This window comes from Ochotona curzoniae, unplaced genomic scaffold (assembly GCF_017591425.1).
Source record: "Ochotona curzoniae isolate NIBS_2020 unplaced genomic scaffold, NIBS_Ocur_1.0 contig_3255, whole genome shotgun sequence".
Taxonomy (NCBI): domain Eukaryota; kingdom Metazoa; phylum Chordata; class Mammalia; order Lagomorpha; family Ochotonidae; genus Ochotona; species Ochotona curzoniae.
In genome coordinates, this window is record NW_024465777.1 from 299255 (window position 1) to 326868 (window position 27614).

The window sequence follows — 27614 nt, forward strand, 5'->3', positions numbered from 1 at the left end:
ACCCTATGCCAACCTCAGAGCTAACTGAGGAAGGCATTGAGAAAATGGGGAACACAGAATCCATAAGACTCATTTTAAAGATTCTGATCAAAAATGAGAAGCTCATGCAAGAGTTCAAAGAATTTAAGGAAGCAGTAAAGCAAATCAAGGCTGGTATATCAGAAATTAAGAACACAGTAGAGCAAATTACAAGTACAGCGGAGAGTCTCCAAACTAGAATGAAGCAAGCAGAAGAAAAAACCTCAGAATTGGCAGATATCTCCTGTCACCAGGGGAAAGCAAAGAAAAAGCTGGAAGCAGAGCTGGATCAGGCCAAAAAAAGTATTCAAGAATTGAAAGACACTATTAAGAGGCCAAATATAAGAGTTATGGGAGTCCTGGAAGGTGCAGAAAGAGAAGCTGAGTTTGCAAGTGTATTTAATGAAATAATAAAGGAAAATTTCCCTAATCTGGAGAAAGAATTGGGAAACAAGATCCAGGAGGGACACAGAACTCCCAACAGGCTTGATCAAAAGCGATCTTCACCAAGACATATGATAATCAAACTCTCTTCAATTGAACATAAGGAAAAGATCCTTAAATGTGCACGTGAAAAAATCAATTGACATATAAAGGAATGCCAATTAAGCTCACAGGAGATCTCTCACAGGAACCTCTACAGGCAAGAAGAGAATGGAGTGACATATTCCAGATTCTAAAAGAAAAAAATTGCCGGCCTAGGATAACATACCCAGCAAAGCTTTCTTTCATCTTTGAAAATGAAATAAAATTCTTCCAGAGTAAAGAAAAGCTAAAAGAATTTGCCTCTTCCAAACCTGCTCTACAAATGATACTTCAAGATGTTCTCTTGACAGAGAAGAGGAATAGCACCTACCAAAACCAAAGGCAAACAGGAAGAACATCCCAGTAGAATGACAACAGAAGACTAAACCAATGAACAACCCATTGCTAAAATGACAGGACCAAAGTACCACCTATGTATATTTAACTCTGAATGTAAATTGCTTAAGCTCAATCAAACATCATAGATTAGTAGACTGGATTAAAAAACAAAACCCATCTGTTTATTGTCAGGAGGAGACACACTCCAACAAAGATTAGCAGAGACTCTATCACATGGGTTTTGTTGTTTTCTGTTAGTTTCATCTCTTCAAAACACTTTCTTCTGATTGGATCATTCAATGACTCGTAGATCATACAGTGGCATCATTTTCTTCAAGAAGGTTCTTGATTTTCACTTCTTCAGCTACACGTTGGACATTTAATAGCATGTTGTTAACTTCTTGGTGTTGTTAATTTCCTTTTTCTCTCTGATGTTGATTTTGTTTTGTGGCTCTTCATTTAAGGGAAGGTAAAGTAGTTGTGTAATGGAGACTGTCATATCTAGTAACATGCCATTTAACTTCATGGCATTGTGAATTTCTATTTTTCTTTCTATTGTTGATTTTGTATCATGACTTTTCATTTAAGGGAATGTACAGTAGTTATGTAATGGAGACTAACAACCAGGTGTGAGGATGCAGTGTGGTATGCATTTCTATTTCCAGACAAAGATGGACTTACAATGAAACTGTTTATATTATATTTTAACAATAGGATTCTGGACTCTCTGCCATTGTCCATGCCCGCGATGATGAACATATGACTGAGTATGAAGAACTATGTGTTAGTCATGATATGGAGGAACTGGGGGAGGGGGAAGGGAATTAGGGAGGGGATAAGGGAATATGGAACTGTATCATAAAATGATTGCAATAACAATAAAATGTAAAAAAATAAATAAATAAAATAAGTAAATGCATAAATAAATAAATAAAGCTACTTAGAAAAAAAAGAATCTATGATATATGCCTGTATAAGCTCCTTTCATTTATAAGCTTCCTTTTTATTTAAAGATTAAAATTTTTTTTTTTACATTTTATTTTGGATTCCCCCAAACTTCCACCCCCGACAGATTTTCCCCATGTTGCTACAGTAGTATAATCCTTCATAAGGAGTCATAATTCAATCAGTCTCTTATTTAAAAGTGCCCTGATATTGCTGGTACAGTGTCAGACAGTCTGGCATCCCGTTGTCTATACATTTCCAACAGTTTCATTGGGAGCTTTCTTTTTAATTTTGTATTCTTGATATTTTAACTAGTATTAATTTAGGTTTAGTGAAAATTGATTTGGGATATAGTAAACGACCTGTCACTCTGTAAACTCATGTGCTGCTAACTGTGGAGTCCCTGGCTTCAGCCAGCTGACTGCAGGTTTGAATGAGTAATGGTTTGCTGAAGATGTTTTATTTGAAGTAAAATAAAATAATAATGCTTTTTAGAATTATTTTTGTAACCACTCTTTTAACCATGAAATAAAAATGAAACAACTGGATGTTGTGCACAAGCTTGTTATGATTTCTGCATAAATAAAGAAGGCAGCTTTTTTGAGTCGTCCATTATGAGCATCATGCCGTAGTGATCCATGTCTCTTCTTCTCTTCTTTCCCACTGATACATACACCCTTCACAAGCTCTGAATTTAGCAGGAGCGGTTTTCCCACAAGAAGCGCCCAGACGTGGGGCTTGATGAAGCTAGATTTACTTTCTTTCCCTTTTACTGTGTGACATGAATCCGACTTCACTCAAGGGCATTGCAAGCCCCCTGATAGGTCGAGATCAGGCAGGGGTGGATAATCAGAACATTTTTTGAGAAGTATTGTACCCTCTGTTAGCCACAAAATGGGACAGAGTGCATCCAGTGAGAGAATCTTATGTAATGATATTATTAAACATACTTTGCAGGTGGGGAAATCAGACATGGAAATATACCAGGCCTGGTAAACACACATGCATTAATTGAAGTAATTTACATTTTTAAGTAAAATTTTATCTTGGGAAGCCTGGCAGAGATTGTGTGTCCCAGAGACAGGCTATGGCTTGCTCAAGGGAATAGAGCAGCTCAAGGTCACAACTGATCCTGGAACCAGGAACTCCAGATTCCACCAGTGCCCTTCCTACTGCATCCTACTCCTGTCTTTACTTATTAAGATTCACTTATTTATGTATTAAAAAGGAAGGATTGCAGAGAGAGGGAAAGAACAGGAAAAAATCACATCCCCCTTTCCCCGACCACACACGCACGCTTCAGGGGAATATCAGGAACCATATCATGTGTACAAGGAAGAAACAAACACTAGACTCTTTGGTCAAGAGCCTGAAGCTGCTCAGCTTTTCAAATTCACCTAACTATGGAGTTTATTGGTGTGGGTATGGGAGTCTTATAATGGAAGCAGATACCACAGAGAAGGGTGTCCATGTCCTACATAATGGAAGCCTTGGGTATGAATAGAGATTAAGAGCATGAAGCACTGAGTTAAATCACTGTGCCCTTTCCTGAACCTTGGGGTCATCCTTTCTGTCACTTCAAGTTCTCAGGAGAGTCTGTTCCCACAATGAGATCTTGCCACTGCAACAACACAGCGGTACCTGGAGGACACTGTGTGACATGGAACAAGGCAGAAACACACAGACAAATACTGCACATTTGCTCCCAACAGGCGGAAGCTAATACAGTTTACAGAAATAGAATATTTAGTCAGAAGATGCTGGGAAAAGTTGTAATCCAGATGTAAGACATGGATGTATTTCTCTCCTTATACAAAATATGTTAAAAATTCATTTATTTGTAAATGCATTTACAAAGCAGAGTGACAGAGAGACAGAAATAACACACACATTTGTGCTCACACACACACACACGTATCTTTTATCAACTGTTTTATTCCCCAAATGGCCAAAACAGCCAGAAATGGGGCAAGCAGAAACCACGTGTCTGGAACTCCACCCTTGCCTCTCTCACAGGTGGTAGGATACCACAAATCTGCAAATTATCTACTACATTTCTAGGCCAATTAAAAAGGTGCTGCTTTGGAAGCTGAGTAGCTGGGACTCAAAGTGGAAGTAGAATCAGGAGGCACTGTAGCAGTAGCACTTTGGACGGTCAAAGGAAGGGGACAATGGAGCACATGAATACTTAGAGAGATTGGTATTTGTCCTCGCTAGGGCCATGGCTTCATTCTGTGGAGTTCAGGGAGGAAATGAATTCAGAGGCTCAACTGTGTCTATTTTTCTTCTGCCTGTGGGAGATTTCCCCAGGATCTCTGCCTGCTTTGCCTATGTGGGAGGTCACAGACACATGGCACACCTTGTTCCCAAGGAAACCCTGACAGTAGTCTAGGCTAACTGAAACTTCAGCCTGACCTGTTCACTGGGCATGCAGTGAGAGTGGTGGGCTGCACTCTGGTCTCTCTTCTCTGTCCTTGGATAAGCTGTGCTTGGACTTCCCTGATAAGCAACTCTAAGAAGTCAAATGTGACCCACAACCTATTTGCCAGCCACTTATGATGAATAGCTTTCAGTCTATGTGCTAACTGTTGTGCTCACGTGAGTCACAGTGTACCTGCCTGTGATCTGAGGCACAGCTTCTAACTGTGAGTAAGGAAAGTGACCCATAACTTGGTTAGAGGGTACAGAGTTAGGCCTGCCTACTAGCAAGTTACAATATCATTATTGAGTGGGAGAACTATCCCAGGACTGTCCTTCTGCATTCCCCTTTTTCTATTCTATATAAATCTGTATTTGCTTTCAATAAATGGATTTGTTCAATCAAACTGTCTCCAGTAGTTCTGCAGCCAAAGAACACTGTTGCCTAATCCCCTCCATAGTCTGGGGGCCCACTGGCAGGAATTAATCCCAAGAACGTGTTTGTTCTGTCTACATGACAGATACCATTCTGATCCTTAATCCCATTCTGGGCCCTGACTTATGTGCATTTGTGTGTGTGTGTGTTTCCTCATCTTGAACCCAAGACTCTCATTGGGTTGTCCCGATCATCAGTGCACTCCCAGCCATAAGTCGGCCATGGGCAAGGAGCCAACAGTGCTTCCTGAATGCCTCTGACACATGCAATTCTCTATAAATAACTAACCACTTCAGAGCAGAATTGATGTATCCCTTCCTCAGAACCCTCCTCTGAAATAAGGAATGAATGATATTGAGTAAATGAATGACCATAGCCCTCTTCTTCCTGCAAGTCAGTGGAGGCAGAAACTCCTGGTCCTTCCACTCTACCACCAGCCTCCAGAGAGAGGGCAGGCTCAGCTTCTCTGCAGGTGTCACTGTGTGTTGTGCCTGCATGGAAAAGCCATTGTTCTCCAAGAAACTCTATCCTGGGGGACATGCTTATCCAGTTGTCCTGGGACTGCCTCAGTCGTAGACTAAACCCATCATGATTTCTTTCCTGGCCCCAAGGCTTTCTTGTTCTGTTAGAGGCTGACTCTGGTCTGTCTCTGCAAATCTTCTCCTAAAATCTTCAGAACAGGCCAGAGGGGAAGAGGTAATGAATTAGAAAGACTCAACTAGGATCTTGCTGAGTGATCTTTATTTGTTATAGAGGTTGTGGAATCAGCATGGACAACTGAACTTGATCCCAGTGATCTGGAAAAGAAAGGGAAGAAGAGAACTAGAGTTAGCATCAAAGGTTCTACAGTAAAAGAGAACTAGGGTCAGCTCTGAGCCTGACCACTCATTCCCTGTGTGATCTGGAAGAGTGACTTCTCTAAGTCTCAGTTTCACTCTCTAAAGGCGGCAGTGATCGTAGTACTTACCCATAGGGGCTCATGATCATAACATAACTAAGGCTACCATCACAGTGCCTGGTGCACATTTAATGATATATCAATGAGCTCACTGCTGTTATCATAGACAACATTAACCCTCTGCAAACAATTGTCCAATGTCTGAGATATCAGCTTTCCCATGATATTTCTCACCATACCTCACCATTACTGCTCATTTCACACCTCTCCCCTATCCTTCAACCCAGGAAGCCGTGTGTCCTTCTGTCTCCTGTGACAAATAAGAACCTGAACAGAGGACACACTGAGAAACTCTCGCTGAATAAGGAAGTGCAAAGCTTCACCCAAAGCCTGTGCAGTTCTGTTGCCACACAAAGAACACACTTCTCAGCCCCTCTGGAATGTCCCCACAGCCTATCACCCACTGCAGCCCCTCACCAGGATCTGCCCTCCTCTCCTGTTCCCCAGCCCATCTCTGGAGAGCTTCCGCCTCCTTGGAGCCCTCTCAGTTGCCTTATCCTCACCTCCTCAATCCAATCAATGAAGCAACCCACAAAAGTAAACACCGTGGGCTTCTTCTCAGTGTTGCAGCCATAACCAGAAACAAAGCTGGCCACACCACAGACCTTCCAGCATCCATCCTTTGTGAGGCAGTTGAGAGGTCCTCCAGAGTCACCCTGTGAAGGTCAGAGGGGTGGGGACTGAGCTGAGTCTCAGCTGGAAGGAATTGTCCCTGACCTGGGGGTTGCGGACACACCCACACTGCTGCACCTCTCCCAGCCTCAGGGCCTCAGCTGGCCAGGATCAGGGTCTGTGCTACCACAGCTGCTGAGCAGGAAGGGACCCACACAGGACCTCAGCACAGCCCCTGGCACAGAGAGCCCCGAGAGACGCCAGCGCCCCCTGCTGGCAGCACCTTCCCTGCTGCCTAGGAGGACTCAGCTCCCACAGCACAGTGTTAAGGATCCCTGCAGAGCCCAGAGTGGGTGACTCCAGGTGGTGGTGCGAGTGTCCCTGCTGTGCTGCTGGGGCAGGCTGAGCAGGAGGAGGGACAGTGATGGTCCCAGGTTCAGGGAGGGCCTGTGGGCTGGGACAGGATTCAAGGTGTGTGGGCTGAGCTGACTTCCTCCAAGTGTTGCCTACATTGGAGACTCCCTTGGCAGTGGCTAAAACTTCCTACACATTTATGGACATACTACAGGGACCAGGATATTGCCCCACAACGACAAATGTGAGCCAACTTACATTACAGCCAGAGACTTCATATCCACCAGCACATATATGGCACTTATTTACAGTGGAGCCCCACCAGTCCCACTGGGAGCAGTGTTCGTAGTCCACCACAGGCAGCAGCCCCTCCCGTAGAACATCTGAGACTGAACCACCAGCTTTGGGGACAGAGAGCAGTTAGTCGGGATCAGGGATAGGGATAGAGATGTGGCATTTCAGGTCTAGAGCTCCTCAGATCCAATGGGGACTCTCCTCCCAACAGCCCCACCATCCTGCATGCTTTGTGCACCACTGCATTATTGGCCTTGGCCCCCAGGTCCAGTCTTTTTGCCACTCTCCCTGGCCAGTACGTACTGGAGGTGGTGCCCCAGCCAGTGATGTAGCATTTCGTGCCATGGAGTGGGGTATAGCCAGCAGGAGGGAGACAGGCAAGTTGCACTTCAGGTGTCAGCTTAGCGCTATATGACAGCTTAAGGAGGGCGATGTCATAGCTATAGGAAGGAAAGAATCAAATTCAATACATTCTTCTGACTGAAATAGATCTATGCTAGGCCTTGGCTCCAGATGATCACCTCTTGGGGCCCTCTAATGCTCCTTGGTCCCTAAATCCACTCTTAAGCAGAACATACTTGAGAGTTCCCTGGCCCCTTCAGCACCCAATAACCCTGGGTCTCATAAATGCCCAGGTTTCCACGAACAGTGCTCGCACTCCAGCTGCATCAGAACAACCTGGAGGGCTGAGAAACCCAGGGCAGTGTTAGACATAAAACACAGAGTTTAAGACACTGTAACACACATCACAGTTCTTATGATCAAATTCCAGCTACTCTTCCCATTTTAGGTTCTTGCTCATGTGCAGAATGGGATAGAAGTTGATGATTCAAGAGGTTAGATCTCAGCAACCCACACGTGAAAACTGGATAGAATTATAAAATCCTGTATTTTGTTATCCCAGCTCTAGAGTGCTGTAGGCATTTGGTGGAGGAACCAATATATGATCTCTCTCTCTCCTCTCTGCCTCTCTATCATTCTCACTCTTCCTTTCTCTCTCCCTATCCTTAATTCTCTCCTTCTCCCCCTGATTTCTTGAAGTCACACATAAGCCTCTCCCTGGCTTTCTGAAGATGCAGTTACTGCTGTCACTTGAGATACTTCCTGTGGTTTCATTGGTTTGCCTACTTCCAAAAAGCTCTGTGAAGATGGGACAGGACCTCCATAACAATGGTCCCACACTCCTGCATTGCACTTGTTGTGATTCTCTCACCACAAAAAGTTGAGCCTCTGGACACACAGGTGTTCACAGGTGAAGATTGAGGAGGAACTTCCTGCCCATCAGTACCACCAGGAAACCCTGCTGCTGGGTCAGTGACCTTGACAAGTAGAAACATGAAGCCCAAAGTAGGGCACTGATTGCCTAAGCTGTTCAGGGAGGGACACCCACAGCCTGACTCTCAGTCCAGTGCGCCTCCTCTGCCCACACAGCCAGGAACCCAGGCTGTGCTGGAGAGATGTCTGCTGAGCACAGGACAGCTTGGACTTGGGGAAGGGGCTAAGGGTCCTGGGCTCCAGGGATACTGAGCCCAGTAGCCCTGAGGGACTTCCTGCTTTTCCTTGGGCCTGGGGTCCCCTGTGCAGGGAGGGAGGTTGGTGCTGTTGGTCTCCAAGGCTGTGCCCAGTGTGTGGGAACTGAGTCCAGGCTGCACACACTCCGCACATTCCTTCAGAGTGTCCTGGATGAGCTGTGGCTCATGAAGGAAAGAATACAGGAGCCTGGTCTCAGGCTGGGAGTTCACTCACCCTTTGGCTGCATTATTTTTGTCATATCCTGGGTGCACATAGACAGCTCCCACAGGGATGACCTGGTCAGATGACTCTGGTTCACGCAGGTTGTACCTGCCCAGCAGCACCCAATATGATCCGCCGTCTCTGAAAGAGAAAGGGAGGTCAGCCTGGGCCTATCAGTGAATTTGTCATATTCACCTGCTGACCCAGGCTGCCTGGGTCTAGCAAGGAAAAAGATCAGGGCAGGAATAGGGACAGTAGAACTCACACGACACAGTGTGCTGCAGTCAGAACCCAGTTACGGTCGATGAGGCTCCCTCCACAGATGAAGTACAGGCCCCCATTCTGTTCAAGCAGTAAGGTGATCTGGCAAGCCCCAAGGGGGAAAAAATAACATGGACTAAGATATCTGTATATGCAGTGAGGGCTTGTGTGTGGGTTGTGCACTGAGAATCCTGAGAGAGAGTCAGTCACAACAGAGGGCACTAGATCCTGCTATGACACTCAGCACATTACCTATATACATGCTCAGCTGGATCTAGCCTGTTTCCTCTGGCTCACTGCAAATCTTGTCTTCACATTCCAGGCCCTGTGATCTCCCCAATGACTCCCACATTCCCTGCCCTCTAGAGCACCTCAAAACCTTCTGTCCCCTGAGAATCTCCAAGATCTTCTGCTCTCTTGGGCCCCTTATTCCTGCACCTCAGCTCCTCCAGTTCTCTTGGATCTTCTGAAGCATGACTCCTCATGACTCCTTTACCTCCTTCTCATTTCCTACTCATTCAGATTCCCAAATTTCCCTAGAGACCGAAGTTGGCTAAGTGTGGCCCCCTGACTCCAGCCTGGCTGTGGTCTTTGTGTACACAGATGCTGACTGCACACAGGCTGCTCACTCAGGCACACATGCTCTCTGGCTGCTTTCCTGCTGCAATGGCAGGGCTAAGTCACTGCTGGAGAAACCATGTGGCGGGGCCACAGCACTCACTCTCTGCTCCCTCCCAGAATATAATTGCTGACCTTGCTCCAGAGAATGTTGGGCTATGGAGATGTTCTCTGTCTCTGTTATCCACATGTGGCTCTAGGACACTTGAAATGTGGCTGTCACAGAAGAACTAAATGTTGGGCATGACTGGGTTTATTTATTTCACATTTCAGTACTGCATGTGGCTAATGGCTACTGTGTTTCACAGCACAGCAAGCCTCGCCCTTGGTGCTGCCTAACACAGCCCTGATCCAACTCTTCACTGTCTTGCACCAGACCTCAGAGCCCTGCTGTGGGAATCAAGAATCTGGAGCTGAGTCCACACCTTTGCCTCGACACAGAGCCTGGATCCTGTCACTGACCAACCCCTGGATTTAAGTCTTTTCTGGCTCGAGGTTCCTCTTTTTATTCACAAACAGCCTAATGAAGGTTGTAAATGGAACAGGTAATACTGCCATGTGAATATTCCAAGATTCTAAATCCGGGAAGCTGAAGTGAGGACTGCAAAGGGAGTTGTGGGGTCAGATCTAGACGCCTTGTAATCTAAACTTGTGTCCAGTGCCCACAGTGGGAGTCAGTAAAGCTGGGTTTGCTCTTACCTGCCAGGGCCACTTGTGGGGAGGATCTACAGGCACACCATTGACCACACGGCTGGAAGGGTTGAAGTGGGTGGAGGGGATGTGGATTGGTGGGTGTGAGCCTGGTGGGTATGAACCTGAGGCTAGAGAGGAGATGAGAGGAGAATCATTAATCAGTCAGCCTCATAAACTCCAACAGGAAAGAGGACAGGGTTTCAGTAATCCTGGAGTGCCACAAATGGGCTTTGTGAGCCCAGGTAAACTTCTTCCCTTCTCTGACAATCAACACCTACCTATGAGCAGTGAGCACTGGGAGTAGAGCAGGAGTTTACAGAGTCCCAATGATGGAGATAAAAACACGACCTCACGATATGGAACCCAAGGAAGGGACATAAATGTCTGTCAGTCTCTCTCTGTCTATCTCTCTCTCCTCTCTCTCTCTCCTCTCCATTTGAAATAAAACACATAAGTAGGATTTTTGTTTGAAAGAGTGGAGGCATTGTGATAAAATTTCCTGGGTTCAAAGTACAGAGACCCTTGTTCCAGATGAGCTCCTTTACTTTTCTGACGTTCAATGTGTTTGTCGGTAAAATGTGAACAAAAACTGACCTTGTGTAGCAGAGAACAGATTACCTGAGATTGTATGAAAAAATAAATCTCTCATTATTCCACGTAGCACATGCTAAGCACTAAGCAAATGATATCTATTACCACGGTTGCCATTCAAGGGAGGCTGCTTGTAATGTAGCAGAGAAACAAGAACAAGGCTGAACCACAGGCAGTGATGACAGGTGGAGACAGTGTGAGTGTCCAACATTCAGCATTCAGCAGATGAGTGGAAATTGCACCCCATGCAATCTAAGCACAGAGCCACACTCTTTACCACTCAGCTTTGTTCACTGCCCCACCAATGACTCACTCCACAGCACTTTGTGCTACTCCAAGCCCATCTACTGAGCTAGTCCATCCCCTGCCTACCCCCACTCCCACTACTTCAGCTTCAAGATGAAATCCCTCACTGCTATTCCCAAGGTACATTTGAGACTTCTATGCAGTCAGATGTTGGGGATCATAGGACCTAGGTCAAGAGAATATCAGGGCTCCTGGCTTAGGGCAGTATAGGGAGATGGGACTCAGGCTTGGGGCTTACCCAGGGCCACAAGGAGAAGGGAGCTCAGCAGCCGGATCATTGTGGATCTGGAGAAGAAGGGAAGGAGAAACGGAACCTACCCTCTAATATAGGGCACAGAGAGGGAGAGGGGGCTGGACTGGGCCCCACTCCAGAACAGGTGGTGGAACACCAGATCTCCCAGGAACCAAGGTCACAGTCTCTATCCACTGCACATGGAGGAGTAACAGTCAATGGAAGTATCCAACTTTTCTTGCATCATGTGCCTGCACAGGTGGTACTGGGTAGCTAACCAATAACACAGAAACAGAATAGAAATTTGGCAACAGAATACACCACCTCCTTCAGGAAAGAACACAGGTGCTAGATCTCATCCCTGATTCACACCCTGCCTGGGCCTCTTCCTAGCTGTGAGATTGACCTCACAGCCTCACTTCTCTGAGTCTGTTTTCACATCTGTAAATGGGATTCATATTAATATTCAGCTCAATAAAGAGATCTTGTGAACACCTACTCGTATGTGGCCTAGGCAGTGTTCTTGGGGCTTTAATCAACACAATATGTGGTCTCCGCCCTTCAGAAGGTTGAGACTTGGTGGGAGAGACAAGGAGAAATCAACAAATAACTGCAAAGGCTGAATCCAAACACATAGTGTGAAGCACAGGAGATGAGAAGTAATGGGACTGTGTCACTTATAAGGAAGCTAGAGAAAATGCCATTTGACCTGAGTATTCAGGATTTGATTGAGTCCTAAAAGAAAAATAAAAGCCAGTTATAAAAGATGCATCTGTGTTTGCCATAGTAAAGACAGCACATGCAACAACCCCATTTCAAATGAAGTGCCTGTGTTTGAGACCCATCTCTGCTCCAGAATCCCACTTCCTGTAATGTGCACTTTAAAAGCCAGAAGATAATGATGGCTCAAGTACTTGATTCCTTATTACCCACCGATTCACTGAATTCTTGATTCTGACTTTTGGCCTGGCTCAATCCCATTCTGCTACAGGTATTTGGGAGGAATGAATCAGTCAGTGGAAGAGCTCCTTTTCTCTATACTTTTCAAGTAAAGTGAAAACAAAACTTTTTAAAAGATGTATTTGGGACCAGCACTGTTGCACAGTGGTTGAAGTCTAGGCCTGCAATGCTGCCATACAATAAACACTGGTTTGAGGCCCAGTTTTCAGTTTCTTAAACAGACACCTGTTAACACAGCTGGGAAGACAAGTGTTGATGGCCCAAATGCTGGGACCCTAGCACACACATGGGTAACCTGGATGCAGTTTCTTACTTGACCTCAGCCTCATTTAACCATGCCTGTTGTGGCCATCTTGGGAGTAAACCAGCAGATGGAAAATCTCTTTATTTCTCTGTCTGCTATTCTCTCTTTCTCTCTGCCACTCTGCCTTAAAATAAGTAATTTTTCTTTTGAAAAAATATTGGCTTTATTAAATCTAAAGGCAGAGAGACAGACATAGACAAATACTGCCAATATGAAGTGTCACTCCCCTACTACATATAGCAACGGAGGCTGAGCCAGGCTGAGACCTAAAGATTACAACTTAATCTTGATCTCCTGGGTGAACACAGTACTTAAACCATCACCTGCCACCCTTTACAATGTACTGTAACAGGAAGCTGGAATTGGAATGAACCTGGGACCCAAATGTAGACACTCTAATGGATTGCAGGTGTTTCAACAGAATTTTTTTTAAGATTTATTAAGCAGTGATAGGATGTCACTGCCTTGCCAACAGCACAGACCATCCTACAGGCACATCTGAAGGAGAACAAGCCTGAAACTTCCTGAAGAAAGTATCTGACACTTTAACTTTGTATTTGAAAGATCCTAAAGATAACAGAGACTGAAATTTCATGGGTGAATTGGTGGGAGAGGCTGTGCTTTCATTATTGGAGGCCAGATTCATTCCACAAATGCCTGCGATAGCTGCAGCTCAGCTGGGCCAACGACAAAACCAGAAACTTCTTTTCCATAGGGGATACAGATATCTGAGGACTTGGATCAGTTTCTGCAGCCTTCCCAGGCACATTCACAAGGAGCTACAGCAAAAGCAGAGAAGCTGGATCCTGATGAGGGTTGGTGTCTAAAGTAGCAGCCTAACTGGCTGCACCACAACCAGCCACTTCTGAAAGTTTTCTTGTCAAGGAGCGGCAAGTGAAATCTCAGCAGAAGAACTGCCTGGGAAAAGGAGCTGCAAAGGAAGATCAGGGATCTTGAGATCTATTGTAGAGATCAACCTGAAGCAAAGCAAACTGCTTTCTGGTTGGGAAGTGGATGTTCAGGTTGGGGAGGTGGGTATGGGTGTGGTTAGGAGTTTGGTCTGGCAGGAGAGTGATGGCTGGGTTTGAATGGGAGTTTTGAGAGCCAGGAGAATCTCCTTCTGCTTCAAGGGAGTTCTACAAGATGGGGGAGTACCTAGGAACCCCAAACTTTCTCTCATTCAACTTCAAACTTCCAGGGTCCGGAAAGGAGCCTGGCACAGAGCAGTGTCAACAGCATCATTTGTTCAAAGAAACAACAAATGAATGAATGAAGCTGAAAGACTCCTCACATGTCCTGTTGTTCCTCCCTCACTCTCTGGAGGTGCAGTTGCCTTGGCATTCACATAGAACACTTCGCAGGCCCCTGTGTGTCCCTAAAAGCTCAGCAGCAGTTCTGGTCGGGCTGGGGCCCTGGACAGCAGGGTTCTTTACCACAGGCTATCCTGTGACCAATGACCCCACTGGAAGAGAGTTCACTGAACAGGGGTTCTGCTCACTCTGTGTCCTGCTGGGGATTCAGCTCTCAGAATGTAACTTAGAAGCAGCCAAGAAAGAATCAAACACTGGAATGGTAAATATAAGGTCAACACAGATCAAATAGTTCTTGCCTGAAGCGTTTCTCAGAACCTTAAAACATGCCAGCATTCACTGAGAATCACATGTAGTGTTCTCCAGGCAAGGACTCAAAAGCCCCATACTCTTACAACCCAACCCTCCTATCACCAGCCCCTTCCCCTAGGGATTGCAACCCAGCCTTAGGGTGAGCAAGGAAATGCAAGACCTAGCAAGGGTCCTGAGTGTGTAAGAAATGGTCCCAGAAGGCACACGCTGCTGGAACACGTGCAGGTGACTCTTGCATTAGGAAGGTACCACCTCAGCTGATACCTGAATGGGTTCTCAGAGAATGGTTCTGAGAGGAGGGAATGGGTACAGTGTTTTCCCATAGCCTGACAAAGCTTCCTGAGGCTGAGCTGGACTGTGTGGGTGTATCCCTGCAGCTCACTGTGAAAGTCATGGGAAATGGTGGTGGGTGGCTCCGTTTCCCTGCGCTATTTCATGGGCCTGCTGATGCAGTCAACAAGTGTTTATTAAACACCTACATGATTTTAAGCTCACTCATGGTCCCCAGGATCCTTCAAGAAGACAAACAAGGGTTTCACAGTTGGGAGTTCAATTCTCAGAAGGAGACACAGCAGAAGAGCTTTGCATCTCCACCTGCCTGTCCTTTTTTGTTCCCCAATTCCTGCCCTGGGGCCCTCTTTGCTAAACGAAGAATGGCACTGAGGGGTTTCATTCTGAAAAAGGCAAGTGCTAGCCAGAGTTGGAAAGTGCATTCGGGACTCCTGTTCCTCTGCTGCCTCCTCACAACCTCGGGTGTGCACTGGGTGCCTTCTTCCGCAAAGTCCCTCACTGCTGCCAAGCACACTGCTCCCAGCTCAGCAACTGCTTTCTCTAGTCCCTGCATCCTTGAAAAGCTTCAGTTCTCCACTGATGGTGGACTCGGAGATCACCATTGCTTGTGAGTTTCTCCAGCAGCTATGTCTCCACTTTTATCAAATATTCCTTAGTATTCTTTCCAGAACATCTCTTCTCTCCCAAGCCTGGCTGATGACAACCTTGGCTGATGGTCACAAGAGCATTCATAGGGCATGCAGTGAGAGAGAAGTTTATTCCCATTCAGTATCACACCCAAGCAGGCCAGTGGCTCTGCTTGGAGACACCAACTCTTCTTTCCAAGCTTACTCGTATACAAGAAACTGTGTCCTCCGTAATTCCTGTGCTGAAGTTCTAATGTGTCAGACCATGATTTCATGTGGAGACAGGATCAAAATTGATGTAATGGGTCACACTGAGATAATTAAGGTGGACCTTGTGAACTCTGACAGGTGCCTTTTTGAAAAAAGGAAACTGGTATGCAGGAGAACAGTGTGGGGGACTGAAGCTGCCTACACAGGAGAGGGGAATGGAAAGGAATTTCCGGGTCCTGGAGAGGAAACACATTCTGACTCCCGGATCCTGCACTTATGGCTCTAGAACTGCTGCTCACAGGACTACCCTGTGAATCTGAGGCCTCGTGACAGCAGCACTAACAAAGGACTCAGCCCAGCATGGCTCCAGCACCACTCTACACTGCCAATACTTGAAGAAGGGACAAGCTTCTTCACTTAGCACAAACTACCTCCTCTACCCTGACCTCACCTGGCTTCTGGAGAGGCAGGGAGAGGTGACTTTTGATCTAGGCATAGGGAAAAAAATAAAAGAATACCATTTGGGGTTGCTCCATGTCTTTGTCACAAAACACAACATTTTCAGATGCAATGAAAAGAAGCCAGGCTAAGCCACACATTATGATGGTTTTAATCTTATAAGGCTTGAGTTAAATATGAGAGGCTGCATTGGCCCAAGACTCAGACCTCAGTGCCTGTTCTTCCCGTGTTCTGCCCTGTACAGCCTCCAGGATTCCTTCCCAGACTGAAGCAGTTAGAATCATACTGGGTCCTTGAAAGAGAATTGATTGGAATCCAGCTATCTGGTTCCAAGATGAGTGAAATGATGAGAAACCCCCAGGGTCAAGGACAGAGGGGACAGTGAGAGACAGTGAGGCCTTACGCCAGCTGCCCTAGTCCAGGTTCTGCTGCCTGGTGAAACCGGGCCAGCTGAGGACTGACAGGTGGGATCCAAGGAGGTGGTGTAAGCTGAGACCTGTGCTTATGATCCCTCTATTCTCCCATCTCCCCTGTCTCCAAGAAACACACCTACCCTTCCAGGTGAGTGAAAATCCCACCCAATGCAGAAAGGGAACATACAGGTATGGGTGTTTGATGAGAAATGAGGACACAGATGATGCAGAGAATCATGGAAAGCAGGTTCCCGGGGCACACAGGGAGCCTCAGAAGTGTTTTCAACGAGAGTACAGCAGAATCCAAGTAGAGCTGATCTGTGGCTTCTGAGGGGAAAGGTCTGAAGAGGAGCAAGAACCCCATGAGGAAGCCCGGGGTGGCATGGGTTTGGATCAATCTGCAGAGATTAGTCAAGTGCCCAGGTCGGGGCAGCAGAGGAGAAGGGGAAACTGGGATAGGGGAGGAACCAAATGAGATAGGAGAAACATGCATCCCTGATTCACAGCTACTCTGCAGGGCTGGGACATGAAGTATGTCAATGCACATGGCCTGGGTCTCTCTCTCTCTCTCTCTCTCTCTCTCTCTCTCTCTCTCACACACACACACACACACACACAATGCCTCCCTACAAACGCACTCACTTACTTAGTCACTCAGTCACTCACTCACTAGTGTTGTGTACTCATGCCTTGGCCATACCTGACTCTTCATCTGCCCCTCCCATGGAATTTATCCTTGGAGAGTGGTGTGTTTGTAGAAAGATTTGGCTCATTTATACAGTCTTAGAGGCTGTGGCTTTTCTCAACAAGCTGGAAGGAGGAGCAGCCACTGGTTGGTTACTTCAGCTGCATGGCTCTGTCACCAAAAACCCAGTCTCTTGCAAACCTTGTGGTTTTCTGTTGGCTTGGTGTGCTGGCCTCTCCTCTTGAGCAGCTCTCTTCGTTCATTGACCAAGGAAGGGACTGTGTTTGAGTGGTGGTGACACCAATGAATGGACAGCAGGGAGGCAAGGTGAGAAAGGAAAAGTAATTAGGACAGGCAATGTCTTGGACAAAGGGCCCCATCCCACCAGTGCACGCCAGGAGCCTCAGAGCCACCTGTACACTTGTGAGCAGGGCTGCTCACCTTCCTGTGCTCTCTCCTGACACCTGGTGTAGCCTGATGAATGAGGCTTAGTGCCCTGTTCCTCTCCCCTATTTCCAAGCACCAACCATAGCAGACACCCAGAGCTCATGCCTTGACTTTTCTTGGAAACACACACACACTAACACACACACAATGTACATCTACATTACATAGAAGATGAACCCTTCTGTCTCCAGTATACAAATTCTCTCTATTTTTTACTTCAGCCTGTGACTGATATGTGAAAAATTCCATGGCACCAATCATTTCTGACAAAAATCTCAAGCTAGTAGTCCACAAATGGAACTATCAGCCTAAGATACTGTGCAGGAGCTGAACAGACTGCCACAAAAGCCACTTCTCACAGTCTCTGGGACTTTCCAGCTCCTGTTGTGATCTTTAAAACTATGAGCAAGGGAATGTGAGAGCCACAATAGTCACTTCAAGCTCTCTGTCCTGAGCCATCCATCATCAGTATTGCCTTTTACCGCACTACCAGGCATTAAGCTGAAAACTCCACTGTTGACCCAGGTACAAACTGAGATTCCTCTTTTGGAAGCAGGTATTGGGATCATTGAACCAAAAACAGCAGATCTTCAGGGCTCTTGGCCCAGGGCAATGCAGGGAGTTTACAAACATCACAAGGAGAAAGTGATCTGTATCTGGAGCATGGTATATTGCCAATGGCAGCGGTGTGACACAGAGCTTGGGCTCTAACATAGGGCAAAGACAGTGAGAGTAAAATTGGGCCCAGTCCCAGAACAGGTGGTAAACACTAGGTTTCCCATGGCCCAAGGCCACAGCCAACACCCACTGCAGATTGTAGCGTGACAGCCAATGGAAGGACTTAGTGTTCACTGTGCTTGGTGTTTCTACAACAGTCTCCAGGTAGTCTACTGGTAAGAGGACCATGATGGAAAGTTTGAGTCAGAACATGCTTTCTCAGTATACATATCCACCTCAATAAAGAGATCTCAGGGAGCACCTGCTCTTTTGAGGTCAAGTAGTGATCTAGGCAATCATGCTTTCTGTGTTAGCATCTAGTGTAGAAGAAATGATTTATCAACAGAAACCAACCAAGGCTTTGTGCAGGCATGGCGGCAGGTGATAAAAGCGGAATGCATGACTGGAATGGGATTTACATTGACATCACAATTCCTGAATCTATTTCCTGCTGATCATGTGCATTACTCTTTCCTATATTGAGTCCAGATATATCTTCCTAAATTTTCTAATGTTTCTATCTCCATATTTTAATTTTATTAGTCTTTGCCAAGACTTGGCCCCAAAAGATTCATTATTATTTTGTTAAGCTTTTAAATTCTAAACAGACAAATTTATCAATCAGGATTAATATAATTGGGAAAAGATAAAATGTCGGTGAAGTCTCCATTTGATAATAAATAATATATTCTATTGATTCCTAAACTGTGCACCTTGATACTTTTTTAAAAAGGTACAAATTCTAGAGCCATTTAACATGGGTATAAAGGGCTTGCAATATCTCTCTTAATGCTATTGCAGTGAATAAGAAATGTTTTATTGGGCCCGGCGCGGTGGCGCAAGTGTTTAAGGTCCTCACCTTGGAAGCCCAGGATCCCATATGGATGCCGGTTCTAATCCCGGCAGCCCCACTTCCCTTCCAGCTCCCTGCCTGTGGCCCGGGAAAGCAGTCAGGGATGGCCCAAAGCTTTGGGACCCTGCACCCACGTGGGAGACCCGAAAGAGGCTCCTGGCTTCAGATCGGCATAGTATCGGCCCGTTGCGCTCACTTGGGGAGTGAATCATCAGACGGAAGATCTTCCTCTCTGTCTCTCCTCTCTGTATATCTGCCTTTCCAATAAAAAATAATAAAAATACATCTTTAAAAAAAAAGAAATGTTTTATTTTCACTGGATCTGTTCCACTTTAGTTTGCAGGTATATGGTTTATGGCTCATCGGTAGTCAATGATTGTATTAGAACATCCACTTAACTTAAGCACTTGTTGTAAAAGCTGGCCTGAAAACAGGCTAGGTTTCCCAAAACAGTAACAAATCTTTTTAAATTAGCTTCATGATATACAAGGATATTCTAGAATTATGCTTGAAGAACTCACTAAGGACCTTCGCCGGAGAATCAATAGAAGAGGCCAATAAAATTGTCTGCCATGGAGTGCAGCTGCTTTGATATAACAAAGCAAAGGTCTTTTGAATAGATATTTGAAAAAATATCTATTTTGAGAGTTTTGATTTTTTTTTTACCACAGTAGACAGACTTATCTTCTGTGTGCATCTGTCAACACTCATGAGGTAGTAGTTTAATCTTCAATAAATATATTCAGGTGAGGCACCCTTAATATAGGATGAATACTGAGGTGATACTTAGTATTCATCCTAATAAGGTAGGATTTCTTTCACATATTCTGAAATTGGTTTGGTAGTAAACCTTCCTTTCTAGTGCTTAATAAATCTAGATTTCCTGGGAAAATAAGCAAAAAAAGTGGGGGAGTGCTTTTCATAAAGCTTAGGAAGAATTTTCTTAAGACTATAGCTAAATAGGCATATTTGCCTAAATATACATTGGAGTATACATCTTTATTCCCTAAAAAAGGATGGATTTGGCTTGGTGTAATATCCTAATGGCTATATCTTCATCTTGCATACACTAGGATCTCATTTGTATACCAGTTCATGTCCTGGCTGCTCCACTTCCCATTCAGCTCCCTGCCTGTGGGCTCGGAGAGCAGTCGTGTAGACCTAGAAGAAGCTCAGGCATCCTTGCTTTAGATTGGCTCAGCCTTGGCCATTGTGACCATTTGGAAATTGAACCAGCAGATGGATGATCTTCCTCTCTGTCTCTCCTTCTCTCTGTAAATATGATTTTCCAATAAGAATAAAATAAACCAAAAAAGATGAAAAAATAAAAATAAAAGATGGGCTACTAATGAAACTGTTAAATAAATCTTTACAATAGAATGCTGAAATTCCTACCTTTTGTTTATATCTACAATATTAGGATAAATAGCAGAACTATAGGCTTGTGACTGTTGTTGAAGGACTATACTATGGTAGTAATATTACAAAAATAGATAGGGCAAGAAGGGAGAATGGGGAGGGTGGAAGGGGGAATCTATGAGCCTAAGAAACTGTATAATGAAAAATAAAAACTTTTGAAAGTCTTTGATTCATCTTTTCAACTTTACCTGGGTCTCCAGGAAAAGATGATAAGAAACAAGATGGTAAGTACTCCTGAGAGTTGTAGCTACCTTTGTGATACCTGAGACTTAGAGGTCCCTTGTTGCTGTAAAGTAACCTTGAAGTCCTAAGTGTAGAATTACATCCTTCAAAAAGGTTTTGGATACCTTTTGTGCCTTTTCTATTTGAGTTGAAAAAACTTATATCCATCCTGTGAAAGCATCAATAAAGAACAGTAGATATTTGAAATTATTTATTGTAGGCATGCATCTGAAATCTTTGCTAATCTCATTAAGTATAAGTTCATCTCTGCACAGGAGTGACTAAAGAACAGAAGTCATCAAAGAAGGTGACCAAACACAATCCCTCAAAGTTATTTTGCAAGCAGCATGGATAGGAAAGAGATTCTTCTCTTATGACAGCATAGAGTCCATTTTCACCAAATTCCTGAGACTGTATCTGCATTAAAACTCCTTTCTCAGATGAATAAAATAATTTTTAATGACTCTTATTTTTTAAGACTCTTCCATTCAGAAGCCATTCAGAGCACAACATTATCTAAAATACACTGTTCACTAGCATCTTTAGTAATCCTTGCTATTGTACCCCTTGAGATCAGGCTCAGTACAGTAAGGATTTTGAGTTATCTCTGCAGGCTAAGATACTAAAGCTGTTTTTCCCCCTGTTTATACATAGTTTCTTTGGAATGAGAAGAATGATAGCTTTTGCCAAAAAGGGTTTACATGAAACAACAAAATGTACTCCATCCCAATTTCATCTCATTTTCATATCCCAGTTTGCCTTGTGTTTTCCCTAACATCTCATTTCCCGTCTATCTAATCCAATCATATGAAATATATTTTTAAGTGTTCCACAGTTACTACAACAACAAGATAGTATAATTTTTTTTCTTTTTAAAAATCTTGAGAATCAAGATGGCTGCAAAGGGTGCAGACATGTTTGAGATGACAGAGAATCATTAGACAGGGAAAAGAACAGAGAGCAGATTACAGAGAAAGATAGGGGTCAGGAAGTCAATAGGGAGGTACCTGGAGAAACCCTGGACACAGGGAAGAGGTGATGACAGTAGAATGGTGTTACAGGGGATAGAAAACCCACCACCCACCAGTGAGCTCTGATTTGGACTCAAAAGACATCTAGGGATCCAGAGGTGGCCATAGATCAGCCCTTATGTCAACCAGTTAGGAGCTTGGGTTTGCACAGGGAGCTTGGGAGGTGAAGGCAAGCTCGGTCGGGCCAATCCTGCTGAATACTTTGGCCCAGAAATGAACAGAAATGGAACTTCAGATTTCATGGGGCAGACTGGCGGCCAGTTGGAGCTCAGAGTACAGGGATCAAATGCCAGAGTAGGCATGTTTCTGGCCAGTCAAACCCAGCTGATCTCATGGGGAAGACAGTATCAGCTTCGCATCTTGCAGGATCTGTGTGGTCCCCAGATCGAAAAGCCAACAGTCCCAGCTCTCTGGCAGTTTTCCACTGGGTGCTATCTTATGTGTTTAGACAAGATCAGTGCCACTGATAAACTAGTTATCTGGGACTGTTGGCATCTTCCTAACCCAGGACACTGAACATAAAAATTGACGTGTAGACCTGTAGGTAATACATCTTAGAAATCTGCCCCAAGGAGAAAACTGCACCAAACAGGATTGCAATGTCAAAAGTTAAAAGAGACAGAGCCACAATTAATGTTACCAAAGGCTCCCCTGTAAAGGAACAAAAGCCTCTACCACTCTCAGAGTTAACTGAGGAAGACATTGAAAAATGGGGGACACAGATTTCAGAAACTCGTTATAAAGCTTCTGACCAACAATGAGAAGCACATAATATAAGAGTTAAAAGAATTTAAGGAATTTGTTATACAGGAAATGAATCAAATGAAAGCTGACATTTCAGAAGTTAAGAATACAGTGGCTCAAAGTAAAAGTACAATGGAGAGTTTAAAAAAATAGAAGGAATGAAGCAGAAGAAAGAATATCAGAATTAAAACAATATTTTCTGTCACCAGGGGAAAACAAACAAAAAGATGGGAGCAGAGCTAGGCCAAGCTTAAAAAAAAAAGTATCCAGGAATTAAAAGGTACAATTAACAGGCCCAATGCAAGAATTCTGGGAGTTCCAGAAGGCAGAGAAAGAAAAACTGGGATTAAAGGTATATTCAATGAAATAATACACAAAAACTTCCCTAATCTGGAGGAAAATTTGAGAAACAACAGCCAGGAGGGGCACAGAACTCCCAATAGGATTGACCAAAAGCGATCTTCACCGAGACACGTGATCATCAGGCTCTCTTCAATCGAACATAAGGAAAAAAAATCCTTAAATGTGCAAGTGACAAAAATCAAGTGACCTATAGAGGAACCCCAATCAAACTCACAGCTGACCTCTCACAGGAAACTCTGCAGGCCAGCAGAGAATGGAGTGACATATTCCAGATTCTAAAAGAGAAAAAAAAATGTCAGCCCAGGATAACATATTCTGCAAAACTCTCCTTTGTCTTTGAAAATGAAATAAAATTCTTGCACAATAAAAAAAAAAAATCCAAGAATTCATGTCCTCCAAACCTACCCCACAAATAATACTCAAGAATGTTCTAGTGAAAGAGAAAAGAAATAACAGCAACCAAAACCAAAGGCATATGTGGAGAACATTTCACTAAAAGGCTAACAGAAGACTCAACCATAGAATAAAACATTACTAAGATGGCAGAACCAAATTGCCACCTATCCATATTAACATTGAATGTAAATTGTTTAAATTCATCAATCAAACACCATAGATTAGAGGACTGGATTAAAAAACAAAACCCATCTATCTGCTGCTTACAGGAGACACATCTCACTAACAAAGATCAGAGGAAACTGAAAGTAAAAGGATGGAAAAAGGTATTCCAAGTGAATGGTAAGAAAAAAGGGGTAGCCATTCTTATATCAGACGATATAGACATTGATGTGAAAAACATTAAAAGAGATGAAAAGGGATACCAAGGATCAAGGAATCCATTCAGCAAGAAGAGATTACCATAATAAATGCACCAAATGTCAAGACATCTAGCTACGTGAAACAAACATTAATGGACTTAACTGGAGAAATAGACTCCAATACAATCATAGTTCGTGACCTTAATACCCTTTAACATCAATGGACAGATCAAAAAAACAGAAACTCAGCAAAAAAAAAAAAAAAAGAATTCACCCAGACTCTAGAGCAAATGAACTTAGCTGATATCTATCAAACTTTTAACCCTACAGATAGAGACTACACTTATTTTTCATCAGTATACGGAACCTTCTCCAGAATTGACCATGTTATAGGACACAGAACAAGCCTCAGCAGATTAAAAAAAAATCAAAATTATATCATGCATATTCTCAGGCCATCATGGAGTGAAGTTAGAGACCAAGAAGTCAAAACACCAAAAGAAGACCTGCAAGCACATGGAGATTGAATAATATGCTACTAAATGATCAATGGATTAGAGAGGAAAACAAGGGGAAATTAAAAAATGGTTTGATGGCCCAGCGCAGTGGCGCAAGTGGTTAAAGTCCTCGCCTTGCAAGCCCGGGATCCCATATGGGCGCCGGTTCTAATCCCGGCAGCCCCGCTTCCCTTCCAGCTCCCTGCCTGTGGCCTGGGACAGCAGTGGAGGAGGGCCCAAAGCTTTGGGACTCTGCACCCACGTGGGAGACCCGGAAGAGGCTCCTGGCTTCGGATTGGCATAACATCGGCCGTTGTGCTCACTTGGGGAGTGAATCATCGGACGGAAGATCTTCCTCTCTGTCTCTCCTCTCTGTATATCTGCCTTTCCAATAAAAAAATAATAAAAAAATTTGTTTGACACTAATGAAGGCATCAACACAACATATCAAAACTTATGGGACACGATCAAAACAGTGTTAAGAAGAAAGTTCATCTCAGTCAGTGCTTATGGCAAGAATCTAGAAGGGCATCAAGTAAATCAGCTAACCTTATAGTTGAAGGAGCTAGAGAAACAACAGCAAAGCAATCCCAAGATTAGTAGGAAAAAAGAAATAATCAAAATAAGGGAGGAAATAAACCAAATAGAGACCAAGAGAACTATATATAACAAAAATGAATCAAAGAGCTGGTCTTTGAGAAAATCACCAAAATTGATTATCCACTAGCCCAACTAATCAAAAAAAGGAGGGAGAAAATACACATCAATAGCATCAGAGATGAGAAAGGAGATATAGCAACAGATATCTCAGAAATACAAAGAATCACCAGGAACTATTACAAGCAACTATACGCGAACAAATCAGATGACCTAGAGGAGATTGATAAATTTTTGAACGCATACACTCCACCAAAACTGAATCAAGAAGCAATTAACAATATAAATTGTTAATGCGCTGAGATTGGAACAGTAATTAAAGCCCTCCCAACCAAGAAAAGTCCTGGAACAGATGGATTCAATGCTGAATTCTACCAAACATTTCAAGAGGAACTTAGTCCAGTCCTCCACAAGCTTTTCCAAACAATAGAAAGAAAGGCAATCCTTCCAAACTCTTTCTATGAAGCTAATATCATCATAATACCAAAGCCAGATAGAGAAACAACAGAAAAGGAGACCATACATACAAAGATCCTCAATAAAATACTAGCCAACTGGATCCAACAACACATCAGGCAGATCATTCACCCGGATCATGTGGGATTCATCCCAGGTATGCAGAGATGGCTCAATATCTGCAAATCAACAAATGTGATACATCACATCAACAAATTGAAAAATAAAAACCATATGATCCTCTCAATAGATGCAGAGAAGGCATTTGATAAAATGCAGCACCACTTTATGCTGAAAACCCTAAGCAAGATAGGCATAGAAGGAACATTTTACAACACAATCAAAGCAATTTACAAAAAAAAAAAAAAAAAAAAAAAACCAATGCATCATACTAAATGGAGAAAGATTGAAAGCATTCCCACTAAAATCTGGAACTAGACAGGGATGTCCATTGTCACCACTACTCTTCAATATAGTTTTGGAAGTCCTTGCCAGAGCTATTAGGCCAAAAAAAAAAAAAAAAGAATTAAAGGAATCCAAATTGGAAACGAGAATATGAAATTATCTCTATTTGTAGAAGACATGATTCGCTACATAGGAGAACCAAAAGACTCAGTCACGAGACTATTGGAACTCACAAGAGACTTTGGCAGCGTAGCAGAATACAAAATTAAGCACAAGTTGATGGCACTAATGTACACAAATAATACCATGGGTGAGAAAGAAATTGTAAGTACAGTCCCCTTTAACATAGAGGAGAGAAATCTTAAATTCCTAGGAATTAAGCTATCTAAATATGTGGAAGACCTCTATGAAAAAAAAACTATACAACATTTAAAAAGGAAATAGAAGAGGACCTTGAAAAATGAAGACACTTACCATGTTCGTGGATTGGCAGGATCAAAATGACTATATTACCAAAAGTAATATACAGAGTCAATGCAATCCCAATCAAAATTCCAACAACATTCTTCTCAGAAATAGAAAAGATGATATAAAAATTCAACTGGAATCACAAAATACCATGAATAACTAAAGCTATCCTGAAAAATAGAAATCAAGCTGAAGGAATTACAATTTCAGACCTCAAGACATACTACAGAACAGTGGTGATCAAAACAATCTGGTACTGGTACAGAAACAGAAGAGATCAGTGGAACAGAATAGAAACACTGGAAGGGCCCCACACATGTATAGTCAACTAATCTTTCACAAGAAACCCGAAAACAATCCAGGCAAAAATCCTGGTCTATTCAACAAATGTTATTGGGACAACTGGTTAGCAGCTTGCAGGATTAACAGGCAAGACCCACGCCTGTCACATTATACAAAAATCAGTTCTAAATGGATCAAGGACCTAAATCTACACCCAGAAACCATCAGACTATTAAAGGAAAATCTAGGAAACACACTCCAAGCTATAGGAACAAGGAAAAACTTCTTAGGAAAGACACCAAAAGCAAAAACAACCAAAGCCAAAATGAACAAATGGGACTACATCAAACTAAAAAGCTTCTGTAGTGCAAAGAAAACAATTAACAAAGTGAAGAAGCAACCAAAAGAATGGGAGAAAATTTTTGCACACTACACAAGTGATAGGGGACTAATATCCAGGATTTACAAAGAGCTTCAGAAACCCAGGAACAGCAACAAACAAACAAATAAAACAAAACAACAAAAAACAACCCTGTGACAAAAAAAAAAAAAAAAGGAAACTTTTCAAAAGAGCATATTCAGATTGCTAACAGACATATGAAAAGATGCTCTGGCTCCCTAGCCATCACAGATACAAATGACAACCACGTTGAAGTACCACCTAACTCCAGTGAGACTGACCCACATTCAGAACTCGACTAACCACACACCTGCTAGTGTGGGTGTGGGGAGAAAGGTACCCTCCTTCACTGCTGGTGGGAAGGTAGACTAGTACAACCACTGTGGAAATCAGTATGGAGAGTGCTTAGGGAATTGCAAATAAACCTGCCATATGACCCAGCTATCCCACTCCTAGGAATATACCCAATAGAAATGAAATCTGCCTATGAGAAGGGGATCTGTAATACTTATTTGCAGCGACGCAATCTACAATAGTAAAGACATGGCACAATTAAACAAACTGTGGTACATCTACTCCATGGAATATTATTCAGCTATTAAGAAGAATGAAATTATTTTATTTACAACTAGGTGGTCCCAACTAGAGACCATTATGCTCAGTGAGATGAGTCAATCACAAAAATCAAATACCATATGCTCTCTTATATAAGGAAACCAGCATCGAAAGTGTAACTTCAATAACCTGTTCCATAATGCTTTTGTTTGTTTATTTGTTTGGCTGTATCCCATGTGTTTTGATGATTTTATTTCAGCTTTATTTATTCCAAATAATTTCTTTTCTCTTGTTGAATTCATTGCTGGCTCATGGATTACATAGTGGCATCATTTTTCCCAACCCAAGAGACTTTTCCACTTTGTTGTGGAAGTTGTTGTTGCTGTGGCTGTTCTAACTCATACAAGTTGTTGACTTTGTTTCATGAGTTCTCAAT

The 27614-nt window shown here is 43.5% G+C and overlaps 1 protein-coding gene across 1 annotated transcript; it reads right to left on the bottom strand.

The window, feature by feature from the left end:
• Nucleotides 1-5687: 5687 nt before the first annotated feature.
• Nucleotides 5688-11380, bottom strand: LOC121156104 (chymotrypsin-like elastase family member 3B). The gene is made up of 8 exons (XM_040979719.1): nt 11341-11380; nt 10212-10333; nt 8899-8996; nt 8646-8774; nt 7203-7339; nt 6864-7006; nt 6143-6295; nt 5688-5759 (listed from the first exon to the last, which is right to left on the bottom strand). The coding sequence occupies exons 1-8, from the start codon at nt 11378-11380 to the stop codon at nt 5688-5690; spliced, it is 894 nt and encodes a 297-aa protein (XP_040835653.1).
• Nucleotides 11381-27614: the final 16234 nt, after the last annotated feature.